Raw genomic sequence first — 19,154 nt, forward strand, 5'->3', positions numbered from 1 at the left:
ATACGAGTGAAATACTTTTCTTTCCAAAAAATGTCAATGAAGTATGCAAAAATTAAGCTTTCTTTGTATTGGAATGGTGTGGGCTTATACCAATCATAAAAAATATGAACGCAAGTAGATCGCTGATTGGCCCGCTCATCCTCTCAGGGTGATGACATCATCCTATATGAGGAAATAGTAAGCATTTTTTAAAACGCCCTGTTTGAAATGCAAGTTTGAGGTGGGGTTTCTGAAGTGTCCCCCCCCCCCCCCCTCCCTTTGGCCAAAAATATGAGTACAGCACAGGAGGTTGGTGGCACGTTAAGTGGACGGGGAGGACGGATTTGTGGTAATGGTTGGAGCAGAATATTTTTTACATTTGATTTTAAAATGTAACCTTTATTTAAATAGGCAAGTCAGTTAAGAACAAATTCTTATTTACAATGACGGGGCCTACCCCGGCCAAACCCAGACGGTGCTGGGCCAATTGTTCACCGCCCTATATGATACGGTCTGGATTTAAACCAGGAACTCTCACGCACTGAAATGCAGTGCCTTAGACAGCTGCGCCATTCAGGAGCACTCAGGAATTAATGGAATGGTATTGATGCTATTCCATTCGTTTTGTTCTGGCCATTATTATGAGCCGTCCTCTGCTCAGCAGCCTAGACTGGAGTATAGGATAAGTCAACAACATTATTTGGGTATGAGTTAACAGAATATTAACTTTTAAAAGTGAGATTTTTTTCATCACTACATTTCTACCCCTTTTTCGTGATCTCCAATTGGTAGTTACAGTCTTGTCCCATCACTGCAACTCCCGTACGGACTCGGGAGAGGCGAAGGTCGAGAGCAGTGCCTCCTCCCAAACATGAACCCGCTAAGCCTCACTGCTTCTTGACACAATGCTCGCTTAACCCGGCCAGAGCACCAATGGGTCGGAGGAAACACAGTACACTAAACCCTCCCCAATCCTGGGACAACAATGGGCCAATTGTGTACCGCCTCATGGGTCTTAAGGTCACGGCCGGCTGCGACACAGTCTGGGATCGAACCAGGATCTGTAGTGATGCAGTGCCTTAGACCGATGCGCCACTCGGGAGGCCTAAAAGTGAGATTTTAACTCAACTTTTTTACAGTAGCCCACTAGCTATAGCCCTATGCAGAGACTATGTGAGAAAATGACCCTAACCAACATTGTACCAGATTCTTCAGTTTTGCATCTACAGTAAACTAAATCATCAAATATGGACCCAATTGTATGAACCGTATGGCAAATTCTACTCTGTCTGAATGAGTTCATAATAATCTTGACTTCTTATATAGCCTAGGCCTATGCTATCAAATCTTCTATATTGTTCTTTATATCAAGCTTGGATTGGTTACTTCTCAGAATTGTTTGTGTTCTTTGTTCAATATCACATATAACAAACTCAGTGGGAGGACTAAACACAAACACAACTTTGAACTTTTGGTCAAATACCAGAAGAAGACTGGACAGACTGATAGATCAGCTGAGAGGTGTTCACATTTCCATGAACATAACAGGAGTGAGGTAAGGGATAAGTGCAGAGTGGGTGTCAAAGTTCAAAGATTTTGGGGGGTTTGTGTTTGGTAGTAGGCAGCAAAATCATTCTCACCATCATCAGATTTAGCCTAAACATTTACGATATGATATGTATGTAGCCTACTACATTTCAAACCTGGACTTTTATTGAATAATCATATCATATCTGAACTTAATCAGATTTTTTCTAAATGCATCATTCTCTACTTTCCTCTAGTCTGTGTGTTGAGATTTAGACACATAAAATCAAAATCAATCTGTACTTCATGTGATTGTGAGATGCAGGTTAGCATAGAGTGATTGTGAGATGCAGGTTAGCATAGAGACTATTGATTGAGAGGTTAATATTAAACTATTTAGTCTATGACCTTAAAACACAAGAGCTCCTATCACCTCACTGTCTTTTCATTTGCTTTACTGTCCTGGCACGAATAAATTCACTACCACAGCACACGTTAATTTGGGCCATTGAACTTTAGATGCATTACGGATTACCAGCTTTTCTATCTCTAAATTGCAAATGTCTGGACGCGATAAATGACATGTTTCATTCTGAGTCAGGGCATACAAAAGCACTAAAAACCTCCGTTCATTTTCAAAATGGAAATCTCTCCTCCAGAAATGGATTCCATTCAGTATGATCAATTTGGTACGTCTGACATTGAAAGTAACCACAGTCGGAGGAAAATCATCCCACAAAGAGGTAAACTCATCTATTTTAATCAATATCTGTTAATGTGCCTTCATATTCCATGTCATTTTCTCCATGTACAGTGGCAAGAAAAAGTATGTGAATCCTTTGGAATTACCTGGATTTCTGCATAAACGTTACATAAAATGTTATCTGATCTTCATCTAAGTCACAATAATACACAAACACAGTGTGCTTAAACTAATAACACACATATTATTTTATTTTTCTTGTCTATGTTAAATACATCATTTAAACATTCACAGTGAAGGTTGGAAAAATGTATATGAACCCCTAGGCTAATGACTTCTTCAAAAGCTGTCAGGAGTCAACTAACCTGGAGTCGAATCATTGAGACGAGATTGGAGATTTTGGTTAGAGCCCCATTAAAAAACACTCACAAAATTTCAGTTTGCTATTCACAAAAAGCATTGCCTGATGTGAACCATGCCTCGAACAAATGAGATCTCAAAAGACCTAAGATTAAGAATGGTTGCCTTGCATAAAGCTGGAAAGGGTTACAAAGTATCTCTAAAAGACAGTCCACGGTAAGACAAATTGTCTATAAAAAAGGCTTTGCTGCCTCAGGGCCTGGACAGCTTGCTATCATCGATGGAGAAATGAATTCCCAAGTTTATCAAGACATTATAATTGTTTGTGTGTAAGTTTAAACAGACTGTTTAAGCAGACTGTGTTTGTCTACTTAGAGGAAGATCAGATAAAATGTTACGACCAATTTATGCAAAAATCCTGGTAATTCTAAAGGGTTCACATACTTTTTCTTTCCACTGTATATTATTTCAGGTATGCAGAGCAGGGTGGTTCATCTCCTGTATGGTGTCTTGGTGCTTCTACTGTTGATACTACTGCTGATAACTGGACTTAAATGTAAGGCTTGCTTATTGTACAGTTAATTTATCATTCAAGAGGACCAAAAGACAAATCAAATTGTATTGTTAAACTCTCTATTACCAATTCATAATTTCATATATTTTTTTCTTCAATCAATCCTTCCTCCATTTTCCTAAGTCTCTCAGTTAAACCAAGCAATAGTTGATGTCCATCTTTACCTTGAGTCCCTGAACAAGACTGTGATAAGTGCTTGTGCCACATCTTCCAGTTCAGGTACAGTGATGTTTAAAGGCTTTTATTACTAAAGGACTACTAATCCTCAGAGCCTTGTTGAAGGATTATATATTATATTAGACATGTACACTACTCTCCTGTATTTTTTTTTTATTTGTACCTTTATTTAACTAGGCAAGTCAGTTAAGAACAAATTCTTATTATCAATGATGGCTTCGGAACAGTGGGTTAACTCCCTGTTCAGGGGCAGAATGACAGATTTGTACCTTGTCAGCTTGGGGGTTTGAACTTGCAACCTTCCACTTACTAGTCCAACACTCTAACCACTAGGCTACCCTGCCACCCAGTATTTTAGATTTGAGATCATTTGAGATCAAATGTTTCATATGTGGCGACAGTACAGAATTTCCCCTTATAATGTATCGGAGGGTATTGTCATACATATTTGTTTTACCATTTAGAAATAAAAGCACTTTATGTATCTAGTCCCCTCATTTGAAGTATTCATAAGTATTTGGACAAATTCACTTTTAGTGCATTATAGTAGTCCAAAGTGTAGTATTTGGTCCCATATTCCTGGCACGCTTTTGACTACAAACTTGATGCATTTGCAGTTTGTTTTGGTTATGGTTCTGTTTCGGAATATGTTTTGCCCAATAACAACTGAATGGAGAATAATTTATTGTGTCATTTTGGAGTCACTTTTATTATAAGTAAGACTAAAATGTGTTTTGGAACAGTTCTTTATTAATGTGGATGCTACCATGATTATGGATTATCGTGAATAATGGTGAGTAAGAAAGTTACAGAGGCACAAAGATCAATAACCCCTGTTATTGTAATGGTAAGAGGTTAGGATGTCTAAGGGGTATGATATTTGTGTAACTTTCTTACTTATCATTATTCACAATTCATTCAGGACAATCCTTAATCATGGTAGCATCCACATTATGTGTTTAGAAACATATTATATTATTATTTACAATTAAAGTGACTCCAAAATGACACAATATTTATTATTATTATTTATTTTATTGGAGACCAAATAATCTTAAAACACAACCAAAACAAACAGCATATGGATTCAACATGTTTGTAGAGTCACAAGCTTGATGTAATAATTGCCTGCTAGGAATATGGGACCAAATAGTACCCCTTTGACTACTTTAATACACATATAAGTGAATTTGTCCAAAATTGCTCCCCTAAAATGGGGGGACTATGTACAAAAACTGCCCAAATTAAAGCTGACAGTCTGCACTTTCAGATCGTATCATTTCAAATCCAAAGTGCTGGAATACAGAGCCAAAACAACAAAATGTGTCACTGTCCCAATACTTTTGGAGCTCACTGTATGTACTATTCCATAGGGAGTGTCAGAACAACCACTACCATATGGAATGGCATTATGATCACTTGTGGGAAGAAAAAATGACATTCCAGAACTCCATGAGCCAGATCAAAGATTGCCCCATTGTTTCAGACATGACCTGTTTCTATGTGTACATGGGGAATGTGTGTACTAAGCTAACATGGAATTGTTTAAAAATGGTCATACCATGGATAATTTAGATAGCGAATTTTAGGAGCCCAGTAGGTATATACAGTTGAAGTCATAAGTTTACACATACCTAAGCCAAATACATTTAATCTCAGTTTTTCACAATTCCTGACATTTACTTCTAGTAAAAATTCTCTGTTTTAGGTCAGTTAGGATCACCACTTTGTTTTAAGAATGTGAAATGTCAGAATAATAGTAGAGAGAATGATTTATTTCAGGTTTTATTTCTTTCATCACATTCCCAGTGGGTCAGAAGTTTACATACAGCCAATAAGTATTTGCCTTTAAATTGTTTAACTTGGATCAAACGTTTCGGGTAGCCTTCCACAAGCTTACCACAATAAGTTGGGTGAATTTTGGCCCATTCCTCCTGACAGAGCTGGTGTAACTGAGTCAGGTTTGTAGGCCTCCTTGCTCACACACACTTTTTCAGTTCTGTCCACAAATGTTCTATAGGATTGAGGTCAGGGCTTTGTGATGGCCACTCCAATACCTTGATTTTGTTGTCCTTAAGCCATTTTCCCACAACTTTGGAAGCATAGTTGGGGTCATTGTTCATTTGGAAGACCCATTTGCAACCAAGCTTTACTTCCTGACTGATGTCTTGGGATGTTGCTTCAATATATCCACATAATTGTCCTGCCTCATCCTTCCATCTATTTTGTGAAATGCACCAGTCCCTCCTGCAGCAAAGAACCCCCACAACATGATGCTGCCACCCCGTGCTTCACGGTTGGGATGGTGTTCTTTGGCTTGCAAGCATCCCCCTTTTTCCTCCAAACATAACAATGGTCATTATGGCCAAATAGTTATATTTTTGTTTCATCAGACCAGGGGACATTTGTCAAAAAAGTACAATCTTTTTCCCCATGTGCAGTTGCAAACCGTAGTCTGGCTTTTTTATGGCAGTTTCGGAGCAGTGGCTTCTTACTTGCTGAGCGGCCTTTCAGGTTATGTCGATGTAGGACTCGTTTTACTGTGGATATAGACACTTTTGAACCTGTTTCCTCCAGCATCTTCACAAGGTCCTTTGCTGTTGTTTTGGGATTGATTTGCACTTTTCGCACCAAAATACGTTCATCTCTAGGAGATAGAACGTGTCTCCTTCCTGAGTGGTATGATGGCTGCGTGGTCCCATGGTGTTTATACTTGCGTACTATTGTTTGTACAGATGAACGTGGTATCTTCAGGTGTTTGGAAATTGCTCCCAAGGATGAACCAGACTTGTGGAGGTCTACAATTTGTTTTTCTGAGGTCTTGGCTGATTTCCTTTGATTTTCCCATGATGTCAAGAAAAGAGGCACTGAGGTTGAAGGTAGGCCTTGAAATACATCCACAGGTACACCTCCAATTGACTCAAATGATGTCAATTAGCCTATCAGAAGCTTCTAAAGCCATGACATCATTTTCTGGAATTTTCCAAGCTGTTGAAAACGCAACAGTCAACTTAGTGTATGTAAACTTCTGATCCACTGGAATTGTAATACAGTGAATTATAAATGAAATAATCTGTCTGTGAACAATTGTTGGAAAAATTACTTGTGTCATGCACAAAGTAGATGTCTTAACCAGCTTGCCAAAACTATAGTTTGTTAACATGAAATGTGTGGAGTGGTTGAAAAACAAGTTTTAATAACTCCAACCTAAGTGTATGTACTTCCGACTTCAGCTGTATATACTTAATTTAGATTATTTGATAAAATATTGAATTTGGCCTTTACTACTGTAGACCATGGAAACACATTGAATAATACATTCATAAATGGTGAAACAGACAGTCCAAAAATAAATAATAAGAAATTAGGTTTTGAATTGTCTGTCCTATAACTAGAATATGTAAGACACATACAGTGCACATACAGTGCATTGGGAAAGTATTCAGCATGTTGTTACTTTACAGCCTTATTCTAAAATGGATTAAATAGTTGTTTTCCCTCATCAAACTACACACAAGACCCCATAATGACAAAGCAAAAAAAGGTTTTTAGAAGAAAAGAAAATATTACATTTACATAAGTCCTGAGCGCTCTGGAGCAGGTTCTCTCTGTACTTTGCTCTGTTCATCTTTCCTTTGATCCTGATTAGTCTCCCAGTCCCTTCCACAGAAAAACATCCGAATAGTATGATGCTGCCACCACCATGCTTCACCGTAGGGATGGTATTGGCCAGGTGATGAGCAGTGCCTGGTTTCTTCCAGACGTGACACTTGCATTCAGGCCAAGTGGTTTCATCAGACCAGAGAATCTTGTTTCTTATGGTTTGAAAGTCTTTAGGTGCCTTTTGGCAAATTCCAAGCGGGCCTTCATGTGCCTTTTCCTGAGGAGTGTCTTCCGTCTGGCCACTCTACCATAAAGGCATGATTGGTGATGAAAGATTATTGGAATCTGTGTGGGTAACTGGACAGGTAGAATGACTGACTGTGAAGGTGAACAGGTGGTCATGGGTCAGGTGACAGAGGAATGGATGAGACTGAGGCAGGAATTCCTTTAACCATAAAGTGGTATATTTATTGGGTAGTTTGTCCGTGCTGCATAACAAAGGAAACAGAATAACATGTATCCAATCAAATTCATAATCACAAAGATCAAATCATAAGAATCATTCTCATTATTAACATAATTAGGTAATTCAGCAATTCAGTTCAATAAGAAGTCAATAGGAATCGTCATTGAGTCATTTCGGCTCATAAGTATTCATCATAATCATGAAAATAATAATACAAATAATTCAATCAGTTATCAGTTATTTAATCTATAATCTCCATCAGTTTGATATCAGAATTGATCAGTTCAGCAAACAATAATGATGTTTCATATTTCATCCTTTCAGGTTTGTCTTCATATGTACATGTAATTTCGTTACATTTCAACCATATGTCAATGGCATAATTGGGCTGTGATGATCCGTAAGGCCGTGATCATTGTCCATTGACATAACACAATAGGTTTGAAGCATGTGCTCCAAGCCACGCTCCACGCTAATAACTATAAACAATAACTGATGGCCCGCTCTCCCGATCGCAACAGATAGTTCAGATGAAAGGTAACAGATTCGGTGGATTTACGTTGATTCATGGACACACAGAATGTCTGGATTAGACAGAGTTAAGGAAGAGAAAGCAGCGAGGTCTGGCGATGGCGATTTCCTCCTTTTAATGAGTTGAGATCTGTCGGACATTTCCACTTGACCTAATTAAAGTGCCCCTGGCCCAGCTGAGCAAGTGGCCATGAATTAAAGGAACGATTCCACCAACTCCATGGGCCTTTCTACAGGTGGATTGCTGCAGAGATGATAATCATTCTGGAAGGTTCTCCCATCTCCACAGAAGAACTCAGAAGCTCTGTCAGAGTGACCATTGGGTTCTTGGTCACCTCTCTGACCAAGGCCCTTCTCCCCCTATTGTTCAGTGGCTGGGCGGACAGCTCTAGGAAGAATCATGGTGGTTCCAAACTTCTTACATTTAAGAATGATGGAGGCCAATGTGTTCTTAGTTGACCTTCAAAGCTGCAGATTTTTTTTGGTACCCTTCCCCAGATCTGTGCACTGTCAACGGTGGGACCTAATATAAGGATTGAGGAGTTGTGAATTCTGAGATGCAATTTTGCACACCGCTCTAGTAATGTGCCGTAATTTGCCTATTAGTGGGCCGCCTGTTAGCTTGCACGATTCTTGCCATTCTCCTTCAACCTCTCATCAACTAGTTGTTTTCGCCCACAGGACTGCCGTGGACTGGATGTTTTTTGTTTGACTAGTCAGGATCGAGGCAAAGATGAATGGAGGGGCGGCAGGTAGCTTAGTGGTTAGAGCATTGGGCCAGTAACCGGAAGGTTGCTGGATCGAATCCCTGAGCTGACAAGGTAAAAATCTGTCGTTCTGCCCCTGAACAAGACAGTTAACCCACTGTTTTCCGGTAGGTTTTCATTGTAAATAAGAATTGGTTCTTAACTGACTTGCCTAGTTAAATAAAGGTTTAAAAAAATGGCGCAAAGTACCGAGAGATCCTTGATGAAAACCTGCTCAAGACCTCAGATTGGGGTGAAGGTTCACCTTCCAACAGGACAATGAACCAAAGGACACAGCCAAGACAACGCAGGAGTGGCTTCGGGACAAGTCTCTGAATGTCCTTGAGTGGCCCAGCCACAGCCCGGACTTGAACCCGATCAAACATCTCTGGAGAGACCTGAAAATAGCTGTGCAGCAACGCTCCCCATCCAACCTGACAGAGCCTGAGAGGATCTGCAGAGAAGAATGGGAAAAACAGGTGTGCCAAGCTTTTAGCGTCATACCCAAGAAGACTCAAAACTGTAATCGCTGCCAAAGGTGCTTCAACAAGTAAAGGGTCTGAATACTTATGCAAATGTGATATCTGTTTTTATTTGTAATACACTTGCAAAATTGTCTAAAAACCTATTTTATCTTTGTCAGATTGATGAGGGGGGAAAAAACTATTTGATCAATTTTATAATAAGGCTGTAACGTAACAAAAATGTGGAAAAGGTCAGGGGGTCTGAATAGTTTCCGAAAGCACTGTATATCAGTGGATAACATTGTAGATGCTTTGTTCATAATCTCTCACTCCTTCCTTCATTCATTATCTTACTCTTGTCCCTTTCAGACCCAGCTACTATCAACCATAACTATTATGATGAATTCCAGCTTCCAGTGAGAGGTAAGTGACTTATTGGTAGATGAAGTCCATCCCTATCCATTGTGCAAAACATTGTGTCCTCCTCAGGAACTTGTAGTGAAGAATGGTGGTCCTTCCAGGATAGCTGCTACCTGGCATCAAAAAGGAAGCTCAACTGGAACAGTGCAGAGGAAAAATGTATTGAGCTGGGAGCACACCTGCTTGTTCTTAACAGCGAGGATGAGCTGGTAAGGCCAAGGAGGTGAAGCAGTATGTGTCTCATATCAAGAGCTGTGGGCTATGTTAAATGTTCTTTATTTGTGCTGTTAAGGACTACATCTCTCAAGTGATTGATGCAGAAAAGAGATACTGGGTTGGGCTTGTGGAGAGAGCACAAGAGGGCCACTGGACCTGGGTGGATGGAACTGACTACAAATCAACTCCACAGTAAGGGAGTACTGGGATGATGAGAGTAGGGCAGTGGAGGCTGGTGGGAGGACAGGCTCAGTGTAATGACTGAAATGGAATCAATGGAATGGTACCAAACACACCACACACATCAAACACATAAAAAGATAACTTCTTTGACTCCATTCCATTGATTCCATTCCAGCCAATTACAAAGGAGCCCATCCTCCTATATCTCCCCCCACCAGCCTCCTCTGGAGTAGGGATATTGTCTATCACATCCTAAAAACACAGTCATCAGACATTATAATTAAGCAATAAGGCCTAAGGGGGTGTGATATATGGCCAATATACCACGGCTTAGGGCTGTTCTTATGCACGACGCAACGCAGAGTGATTGGGTACAGCCCTTAGCTGTGGTATTTTGTCCATATACCACAGACCCCCGAGATGCCTTATTGCTATTATAAACTGATTACCAACCTAACCAGAGCAGTAAAAATATATGTTTTGGCATACCCGTGGTATACCACGGCTGTCAGCCAATCAGCATTCAAGGCTCGAACCACCCAGATTATAATATGTAATATCCTTCCCTCTACTGTCTTTGCTCAGCTTCTGGGATAAAGGGCAGCCAGACGACTGGCAGGTTGGTGTGATTGGAGAGGACTGTGGACAGCTTCATGACGGTCCACACAGACAACGCAAGCTTTGGAATGATGCAGACTGCAACCTAATGTACAATTACATCTGTGAGGCAAAGGGGAAATGAGAAACAGTAGACCCATGCTTGCCATTGACACATGAGCTGTAAGCTATGCCAGTGCTGCCCGACTGATATAACATGACAGTCTCAGGATACAGGAGAAAGGATGGATTTCTTTCAGTGACTGTACAACAATCACAAATTATGGTATTGAGCATAAGAAACACACAGTGTATAACGTGAGCTTATTCACAGAATAAAGTTTAATTAAACCTTGGTATGTCAGAATTTAATAGCTTTCTTGGAGGTCTTTTCCACTCTATCTGTGGGTGTATATGAATAGCAATAACCAATACAAAGGCACATATTGGATCATAACAGCTGTTATTGATTTCAAGAGAAGGTGGGCCACTGCAGGTTATGTCCTGGTTCCCCGTGCATTACCATACTAGCAGTGCTCACCGGGAAGGTGCTCATGCTCTGGGTTGTACCCCGCCTTGTCAAAGCACATGGCTGCTTTTCTGTCACACTCGCAGATAAACATCTCACACGGATTGTTGTTTTCTGTATGAGAGAGAGACAGAAGAAAAAATAAGGAGGCGGGAGGCGAAGAAGAGGGAAAATCGAGAGAGAAAGATGGGGTAATGGTAAATGGTTTTCAAGGGGGAAGGAAAATAGAGGTTCTCCAATTTAAAAGATGCAGAGGACTAGACCATCCTAGAGAGGGTGCTGTTGCAGAATAAAAGTTATATTTTGACAAAGGGACTGTTTTTGAATCCTATAGTTATGCTGATCACACTCGCCTTTGCAGGTGACAGTCTTAGAGGCTCTGTCACACTGGTAGCTATATATTTCAGTGTAAGGGTTGTCAAAGATGCCCCAGCAATCCTCGTGCTGCATGGAATCAGAGTAGCAGTAGTCATGAACCTGACAGCATCTGGAACACACAGAGGGCATCTGTTTCAATACAAGTATAGTTACTGACTTCCTGTTAAAGGTAATGTATATAGCCCCCCCCCAAACACACTGTATAACTCCCACCATCCACCTACACCGTGTACACAACCTCCAGGTTCAAATGAATCCTCTTCTCAGATTCTTGCCGTGTTCACTATCCCTGACCCCATCTTCCCCTCCATGACTGCGTACCTGTCCAGATCATCCACAGGAGTGCCTGAGCCGCCCTTCCCACAGTAGCAGCCGTAGTCAGCATAGTCCAGCACAGGCCAGCTGCTAGGGTTTACACAGACGATCATCGCTCTGAACTGCCATAGTGCCCATGGGTTGGGTTCATGCACCGCCAGCACTGAAAACACGAGAGGCCACGTCTCAGACAGACAGAGCACATTCAAATATCTACACCGGACATTACCATTTTTATATCAGGAACAAATAAAAACTAGTGAATCACTCAAATGGAACCATACGGCATCATGGTTGAACTGGGCAACGTCACATTCACAACTGTGCAACGTGACTGGTGAGCCCTTATTGCTTAATGTAAATGTATGTTGCACAACCAGCTGTGAGTAAAATATTTTGCAGTGCACACTGACTTGACTAAAGGAATATTTTCTGCAAAGAAAGCTATGACAGGATGACTGTACACTGCTCTGTTATTAAAAAGAATAGACAGCATCAAAGCTCTGTCTTAAAATAGTGTAATTAATAATACTTACAGACTGGCAGACAGAAGGCTAACAGCAGCAGAGTGTGAGAAGACCTCATTTTGCTGATGAAGAGTGTCACTGATCTGGAACGCAACTGATATATATAGAATCATGGCATTTAGGGGCAGGCTTTGGATGATTAGATAGGGTGAGATACACAGTGCACAGATACACAGATACACAGTGCACAGTAGACTGCACAGACATATTTTAATAAACACTTGTGTATAGTGATAAAGGTGTATTGAATCACATTTCAATACCGGTTACATGTTTTATTTATTTAACCTTAATTTAACCAGGTTAATCTCAGTGATTAAAAATATTTTTCAAGAGCAATAGGATAATATTCAGAAATACAGGAGACTCATTAGGTCATTGTACAAGGCTTGACTGGAGTTGTGTAATGGAAATGTGTGGGAATTTAAGCATGTGTTTTGTTATTTACACAGCTGTCTGCTGGAATGTACTTTGAAAGAACTTCAGGGGAAATGCAAAATGTACCTTTCAGAGTATTACCAATTGATATGATAGAGGACAATGGTATTTCAACCCTAACAATGACTGCTTTAAGAAAGCAATATAAAAGAAGAACAATTACATAAATCAGTCTAATTTGATTGGATATACCATAGAGGATTTAAATATTTATTTAATCCAGCCATAAAACATCCACCAGCCAATATTTCAGTTAGGATTTGACTTACTTAAACTCTACTTTATAGACCCGAGGCTGGTATTACTCAGCAGCCCCCAATAGCATAACAGATCCTGACATTTTAGTGTCATGTGGAAATCACATTTTCCATTACGTGTCATATCTGATGTTTCTGTTTTGAATTTGTATCCGTGATAGCAGTAGCAATATTGGGTAAACAAGTTTAGAACCTGAGGACAGCATTTTAGCTGAGATATCATTCATATTCCTGGCTGTATGACACAACCCCTCCCAGTTTACCTCCCATTTTAGCACTTGTTCTCCTTGACCTCCCTTCATCTAATATAAGAGGTGGTAAGGTTGGTGTATACCCTCAATGCTTCCTCTGTCATGCATCCAAAATCCCTCCTGTTGCTGCTGACCGGTAAGCCTGTCACATTTAAATATTGATCCGAAGCTTGTTGTCCACTTTTTCACGTGCCTAAGAATATACATACAGTCTGAGATGATTTCAGATAGAATAATACTCATGTGTGCCCTCTGTAACTCTTATTTGGAACCTCAATGTCAGGAATATGTGCAGTAGTGTGACTGATAGCTTCACCTCCCTCCTCTGCCAGCATACACAGCCCATGGTTCACTGCAGCCCCAGGCTCTGTGGCAATTTGGCAGAATGATCACGTGCACCCAGCCTGATGTCAACCCCTTCATGTACAATAACTATGGCTGTTGGTGTGGCTTGGGGGGGACTGGGACTCCCAAGGATGACCTGGATAGGTAACTGGATTTCATTCCACTTGTGTTGGACATCATGACCAGGTGTTTCAGTGCATCTCAGAAAACTCATTACTTTCTTCTCTCAGGTGTTGTGAGGTCCACGACCTCTGCTACCGAGCGAGCAGGCATCTTCCAGAGTGCCGTCCCATCATTGACGTCCCTTACATCAAGGTGTACATATTCTCTTGCACGAATGGGCAGGTCTCCTGTTCAGGTAACAACTGAATTGTAGAAATAATAAAATAATTTGTGGACATACATTTTCAATAAACTATACAATCTGTCCAAGCTCTATAATATTGTCAGATGCAATGATGTTTTGAAGTAAAGGTGAGGTTTCAGCTTTCTGATTATAACTGCAACTAATGTTTATCATGAGCCTAAACCTGTTTGTTCACACCTCAGCTTCCAACGATGTGTGCCAGGCCTCAGTGTGCGAATGTGACCGAGTCGCCGCCAACTGCTTCGCCCAGTCCACCTACAACCCTGAGAACAATAACCTGGACCCCAAAACCCACTGTATCACCTGAGCCAAGACAAATCCTCTGGAAGCAGTACAAACATCTGAAACTATTGTAGATTCACTGAATGTTTATGAATCCTGTTTCATGGATGTGTGTCATGTTTGCTGGAATGGAATTTACTGTGCCAATTAAACTGTTGACCTATTAAATAATCGAATGGCATTCTTTTAAGTATGTGTTTGTTAGTTCTGTATTTGTATTGAACACATAGAATTCTGTGTAGGTAATAACTGGAGAATACCTGTATACAGTGCATTCAGAAAGAATTCAGACCCCTTGACTTTTTCCACATTTTGTTACTTTACAGTCTTATTCTAAAACAGATTATATAAAACATTTTCCTCAATCTACACACACAATACCTTATAATGACAAAGCAAAAACAGGTTTTTAGAAATGTTTGCAAATGTAATCTCTTAGCAATCTCACGAGGATCTCAAGCAATCTCACTGTCCTCCATTCCTGTCATTATTGAAAGAGATCGTGATACCTCACATCTCAAAATAGGGCTACTTAATGTTAGATCCCTTACTTCAAAGGCAATTATAGTCAATGACCTAAACACTGATCATAATCTTGATGTGATTGGCCTGACTGAAACATGGCTTAAGCCTGATGAATTTACTGTGTTAAATGAGGCCTCACCTCCTGGTTACACTATTGACTTACGATAGCAAATTTCAATTTAGTCTAGTCATGATTCACGCAGTCTCCTCTGAACAGTTGATGTTGAGATGTGTCTGTTACTTGAACTCTGTGAAACATGTATTTTGGCTGCAATCTGAGGTGCAGTTAACTCTAATGAACGTATCCTCTGCAGCAGAGGTAACTCTGGGTCTTCCTGTCCTGTGGCAGTTCTCATGAGAGCCAGTTTCATCATAGCGCCTGATGGTTTTTGTGACGGCACTGGAAGAAACTTTCAAAGTTCTTGAAATTTTCCATATTGTCTGACCTTCATGTCTTCAAGTAATGATGGACTGTCTTTTCTCTTTGCCTATTTGAGCTGTTCTTGCCTCAATATGGACTTGGTCTTTTACCAAATAGGGCTATCTTCTGTATATCACTCCTACCTTGTCAAAACACAAGGTAGCATTAAATGCATTAAGGAAAGAAATTCCAAAAATTAACTAAAGGCACACCTGTTAATTGAAATGCATTCCAGTTGACTACCTTAAGAAGCTGGTTGAGAGAGCGCCAACTGTCATCAAGGCAAAAGGTGGCAACTTTAAAGAATTTCAAACATAAAATCTATTTTGATTTATTTAACACTTTTTCGGTTACCACATGATTTCATATGCTTTATTTCATAGGTTTGATGTAGAAAATAGTCTAAATAAAAGCAAACCCTTGAACTGGCAAGTTTCTTCACTGACATTTTCAACCTCTCCCTGACCAAGTCTGTAATACCCACGTTTCAAGAAGACCACCAAATCAAATCAAAATGTTTTTGTCACATACACATAGTTAGATGTTAATGCGAGTGTAGCGAAATGCTTGAGCTTCTAGTTCCGACAATGCAGTAATAACCAACGAGTAATCTAACCTAATAATTTCACAACAACTACCTTATACACACAAGTGTAAAGGGATGAAGAATATGTACATAAAGATATATGAATGAGTGACGGTACAGAACAGCATAGGCAAGATGTAGTAGATGGTATCGAATACACTATATACATGTAAACATATTAAGTGGCATTGTTTAAAGTGGCTAGTGATACATTTATACATCAATTTCCATTATTAAAGTGGCTGGAGTTGAGTCAGTATGTTGGCAGCAGCCACTCAATGTTAGTGATGGCTGTTTAACAGTCTGATGGCCTTGAGATAGAAGCTGTTTTTCAGTCTCTCGGTCCCTGCATTGATGCACCTGTACTGACCTCATCTTCTGGATGATAACGGGGTGAACAGGCAGTGGCTCAAGTGGTTGTTGTCCTTGATCTTTTTTTAAATATATTTTTTTTACCTTTATTTAACTAGGCAAGTCAGTTAAGAACAAATTCTTATTTTCAATGACGGCCTAGGAACAGTGGGTTAACTGCCTGTTCAGGGGCAGAACGACAGATTTGTAGATTTGTACCTTGTCAGCTCGGGGGTTTGAACTTGCAACCTTCCGGTTACTAGTCCAACACTCTAACCACTAGGCTACACTGCTTCATGGCCTTCCTGTGACATCGGGTGGTGTAGGTGTCCTGGAGGGCAGGTAATTTGCCCCTGGTGATGTGTTGTGCAGACCTCACTACCCTCTGGGCGGTTGTGGAGCAGTTGCAGTTGCAGTTGCTGTACCAGGCGGTGATACAGCCCGACAGGATGTTCTTGATTGTGCATCTGTAAAAGTTTGAGTGCTTTTGGTGACAAGCCGAATTTCTTCAGCCTCCTGAGGTTGAAGAGGCGCTGCTGCGCCTTCCTCACCACGCTGTCTGTGTGAGTGGACCAATTCAGTTTGTCCGTGATGTGTACGCCGAGGAACTTAAAACTTACTACCGTCTCCACTACTGTCCCGTCGATGTGGATAGGGGGGTGCTCCCTCTGCTGTTTCCTGAAGTCCACGATCATCTCCTTTGTTTTGTTGACGTTTAGTGAGATTATTTTCCTGACACCACACTCCGAGGGCCCTCACCTCCTCCCTGTAGGCCGTCTCGTCGTTGTTGGTAATCAAGCCTACCACTGTAGTGTCGTCTGCAAACTTGATGATTGAGTTGGATGCATGCATGGCCATGCAGTCGTGGGTGAACAGGGAGTACAGGAGAGGGCTCAGAACGCACCCTTGTGGGGCCCCAGTGTTGAGGATCAGCGGGGTGGAGATGTTGTTACCTACCCTCACCACCAGGGGGCGGCCCGTCAGGAAGTCCAGTACCCAGTTGCACAGGGCGGGGTCGAGACCCAGAGTCTCGAGCTTGATGACGAGTTTGGAGGGTACTATGGTATTAAATGCTGAGCTGTAGTCGATGAATAGCATTCTCACATAGGTATTCCTCTTGTCCAGATGGGTTAGGGCAGTGTGCAGTGTGGTTGCGATTGCGTCATCTGTGGACTTGTTGGGCGTCATCTGTGGACTTGTTGGCCCTCTTGAAGCATGTGGGAACAGCAGACTGGGATAAGAATTGATTGAATATGTCCGTAAACACACCAGCCAGCTGGTCTGCACATGCTCTGAGGACACGGCTGGTGATGCCGTCTGGGCCTGCAGCCCTGCGAGGGTTAAGACATTTAAATGTTTCACTCACGTAGGCTGCAGTGAAGGAGAGTCCGTAGGTTTTGGTAGCGGGCCGTGTCAGTGGCACTGTATGGTCCTCAAAGCGAGCAAAGAAGTTGTTTAGTCTGTCTGGGAGCAAGCCATCCTGGTCCGTGACGGGGCTGGTTTTCTTTTTATAATCTGTGATTGACTGTAGACCCTGCCACATACCTCTTGTGTCTGAGCCATTGAATTGCGACTCTACTTTGTCTCTATACTGACACTTAGCTTGTTTGATTGCCTTGCGGAGGGAATAGCTACACTGTTTGTATTCAGTCATGTTTCCGGTCACCTTGCCCTGGTTAAAAGCAGTGGTTTGCGCTTTCAGTTTCGTGCAAATGCAGCCATCAATCCACGGTTTCTGGTATGGTTAGGTTTTAGTAGTTGCTGTGGGTACAACATCACCGATGCACTTGCTAATAAACTCGCTCACCAAATCAGCGTAGTCATCAATGTTGTTGTTTGACGCAATGAGGAACATATCTCAGTCCACGTGATCGAAGCAATCTTAAAGCGTGGAATCAGATTGGTCGGACCAGTGTTGAACAGACCTGAGCGCGGGAGCTTCCTGTTTTAGTTTCTGTCTATAGACTGGAAGCAACAAAATTGAGTCGTGGTCAGCTTTCCCGAAGCTGACCACGACTCAACTTATATGCGTCGTGGAAGTTAGAATAACAATGATCCAGGGTTTTACCAGCCCTGGTAGCACAATCGATATGCTGATAGAATTCAGGGAGTCTTGTTTTCAGATTAGCCTTGTTAAAATCCCCAGCTACAATGAATGCAGCCTCAGGATATGTGGTTTCCAGTTTACATAGAGTGAAATGAAAAGTTTGTTCAGGGCCATCGACGTGTCTGCTTGGGGGGTGGGGGGGCATCAAGTGAGCCATGATTCCGTGAAGCAAAGAACGTTACAGTCTCTTATGTCTCTCTGGAATGCTACCCTTGCTCGGATTTCATCAACCTATTTGTCAAGAGATTGGACATTGGCGAGTAGTATGCTCGGGAGTGGTGCGCGATGTGCCCCTCTCCGGAGCCTGACCAGAAGACCGCTTCGTCTGCCCCTTTTACGGCGGCATTGTTTTGGTTCACCGGCTGGGATCCGAACCATTGTCCTGGGTGGAAGGCAAAACAGAGGATCCGCTTCGGAAAAGTCGTATTCCTGGTCGTAATGATGGTGAGTTGACGTTGCTCTTATATCCAGTAGTTCCTCCCGACTGTATGTAATAAAACCTAAGATTACCTGGGGTACCAATGTAAGAAATAACACGTAAAAAAACAAAATACTGCAGTTTCCTAGGAACGCGAAGCCAGGCGGCCATCTCTGTCGGCGCCGACAGATATAGTCTCGTTATTTTATTGCTGCTCTTTAACTACTTGTTACTTTTATTTCTTATTCATATTTTTTAAATGCATTGTTGGTTAGGGGCTTGTAAATAAGAATTTCACTGTAAGATCTACACCTGTTGTCGTCGGCGCATGTGACTATTAACATTTGATTTGAGGCTGTAATTGCTGCCAAAGGTTAAAAAAAAGCACTGAGTAAAGTTTCCGAATACTTATGTAAATGTGATATCCGTTATTCTTTTTTTTATACATTGCTAAAATTTCTAAAAACCTGTTTTTGCTTTGTCATTACGGGGTAGTCTGTAGATTGACGAG

General features: G+C 41.3%; 3 protein-coding genes across 5 annotated transcripts; 2 read left to right on the forward strand and 1 right to left on the reverse strand.

The window, feature by feature from the left end:
* Positions 1–1,461: 1,461 nt before the first annotated feature.
* asgrl1 (asialoglycoprotein receptor-like 1) lies at positions 1,462–10,905 on the forward strand. Of its 3 annotated transcripts, none has more exons than XM_064966385.1 (8): positions 1,462–1,534; positions 2,166–2,249; positions 3,042–3,125; positions 3,267–3,362; positions 9,500–9,553; positions 9,620–9,759; positions 9,843–9,958; positions 10,535–10,905. In XM_064966385.1, the coding sequence occupies exons 2-8, from the start codon at positions 2,168–2,170 to the stop codon at positions 10,689–10,691; spliced, it is 729 nt and encodes a 242-aa protein (XP_064822457.1). In that variant the 5' UTR covers positions 1,462–1,534; positions 2,166–2,167; the 3' UTR covers positions 10,692–10,905. The 3 variants fall into 3 exon arrangements, with proteins under 3 accessions (XP_064822457.1, XP_064822467.1, XP_064822448.1); XM_064966395.1 differs by lacking the exon at positions 1,462–1,534 and adding an exon at positions 1,629–1,657; XM_064966376.1 differs by lacking the exon at positions 1,462–1,534 and having other exon boundaries at positions 1,945–2,249.
* Positions 10,866–12,384, reverse strand: pla2g1b (phospholipase A2, group IB (pancreas)). Its single transcript, XM_064966405.1, has 4 exons — positions 12,305–12,384; positions 11,775–11,931; positions 11,429–11,562; positions 10,866–11,189 (listed from the first exon to the last, which is right to left on the reverse strand). The coding sequence occupies exons 1-4, from the start codon at positions 12,351–12,353 to the stop codon at positions 11,074–11,076; spliced, it is 456 nt and encodes a 151-aa protein (XP_064822477.1). The 5' UTR covers positions 12,354–12,384; the 3' UTR covers positions 10,866–11,073.
* Positions 12,385–13,343: 959 nt separating this feature from the next.
* On the forward strand, positions 13,344–14,395 carry LOC135540076 (phospholipase A2, minor isoenzyme-like). The gene is made up of 4 exons (XM_064966419.1): positions 13,344–13,377; positions 13,574–13,730; positions 13,817–13,944; positions 14,136–14,395. Exons 1-4 carry the CDS (start codon positions 13,344–13,346, stop codon positions 14,258–14,260), a joined length of 444 nt encoding a protein of 147 aa, XP_064822491.1. The 3' UTR covers positions 14,261–14,395.
* The last annotated feature ends 4,759 nt before the right edge of the window (positions 14,396–19,154 follow it).

Source organism: Oncorhynchus masou, chromosome 1 (genome assembly GCF_036934945.1).
Source record: "Oncorhynchus masou masou isolate Uvic2021 chromosome 1, UVic_Omas_1.1, whole genome shotgun sequence".
Classification (NCBI taxonomy): domain Eukaryota; kingdom Metazoa; phylum Chordata; class Actinopteri; order Salmoniformes; family Salmonidae; genus Oncorhynchus; species Oncorhynchus masou.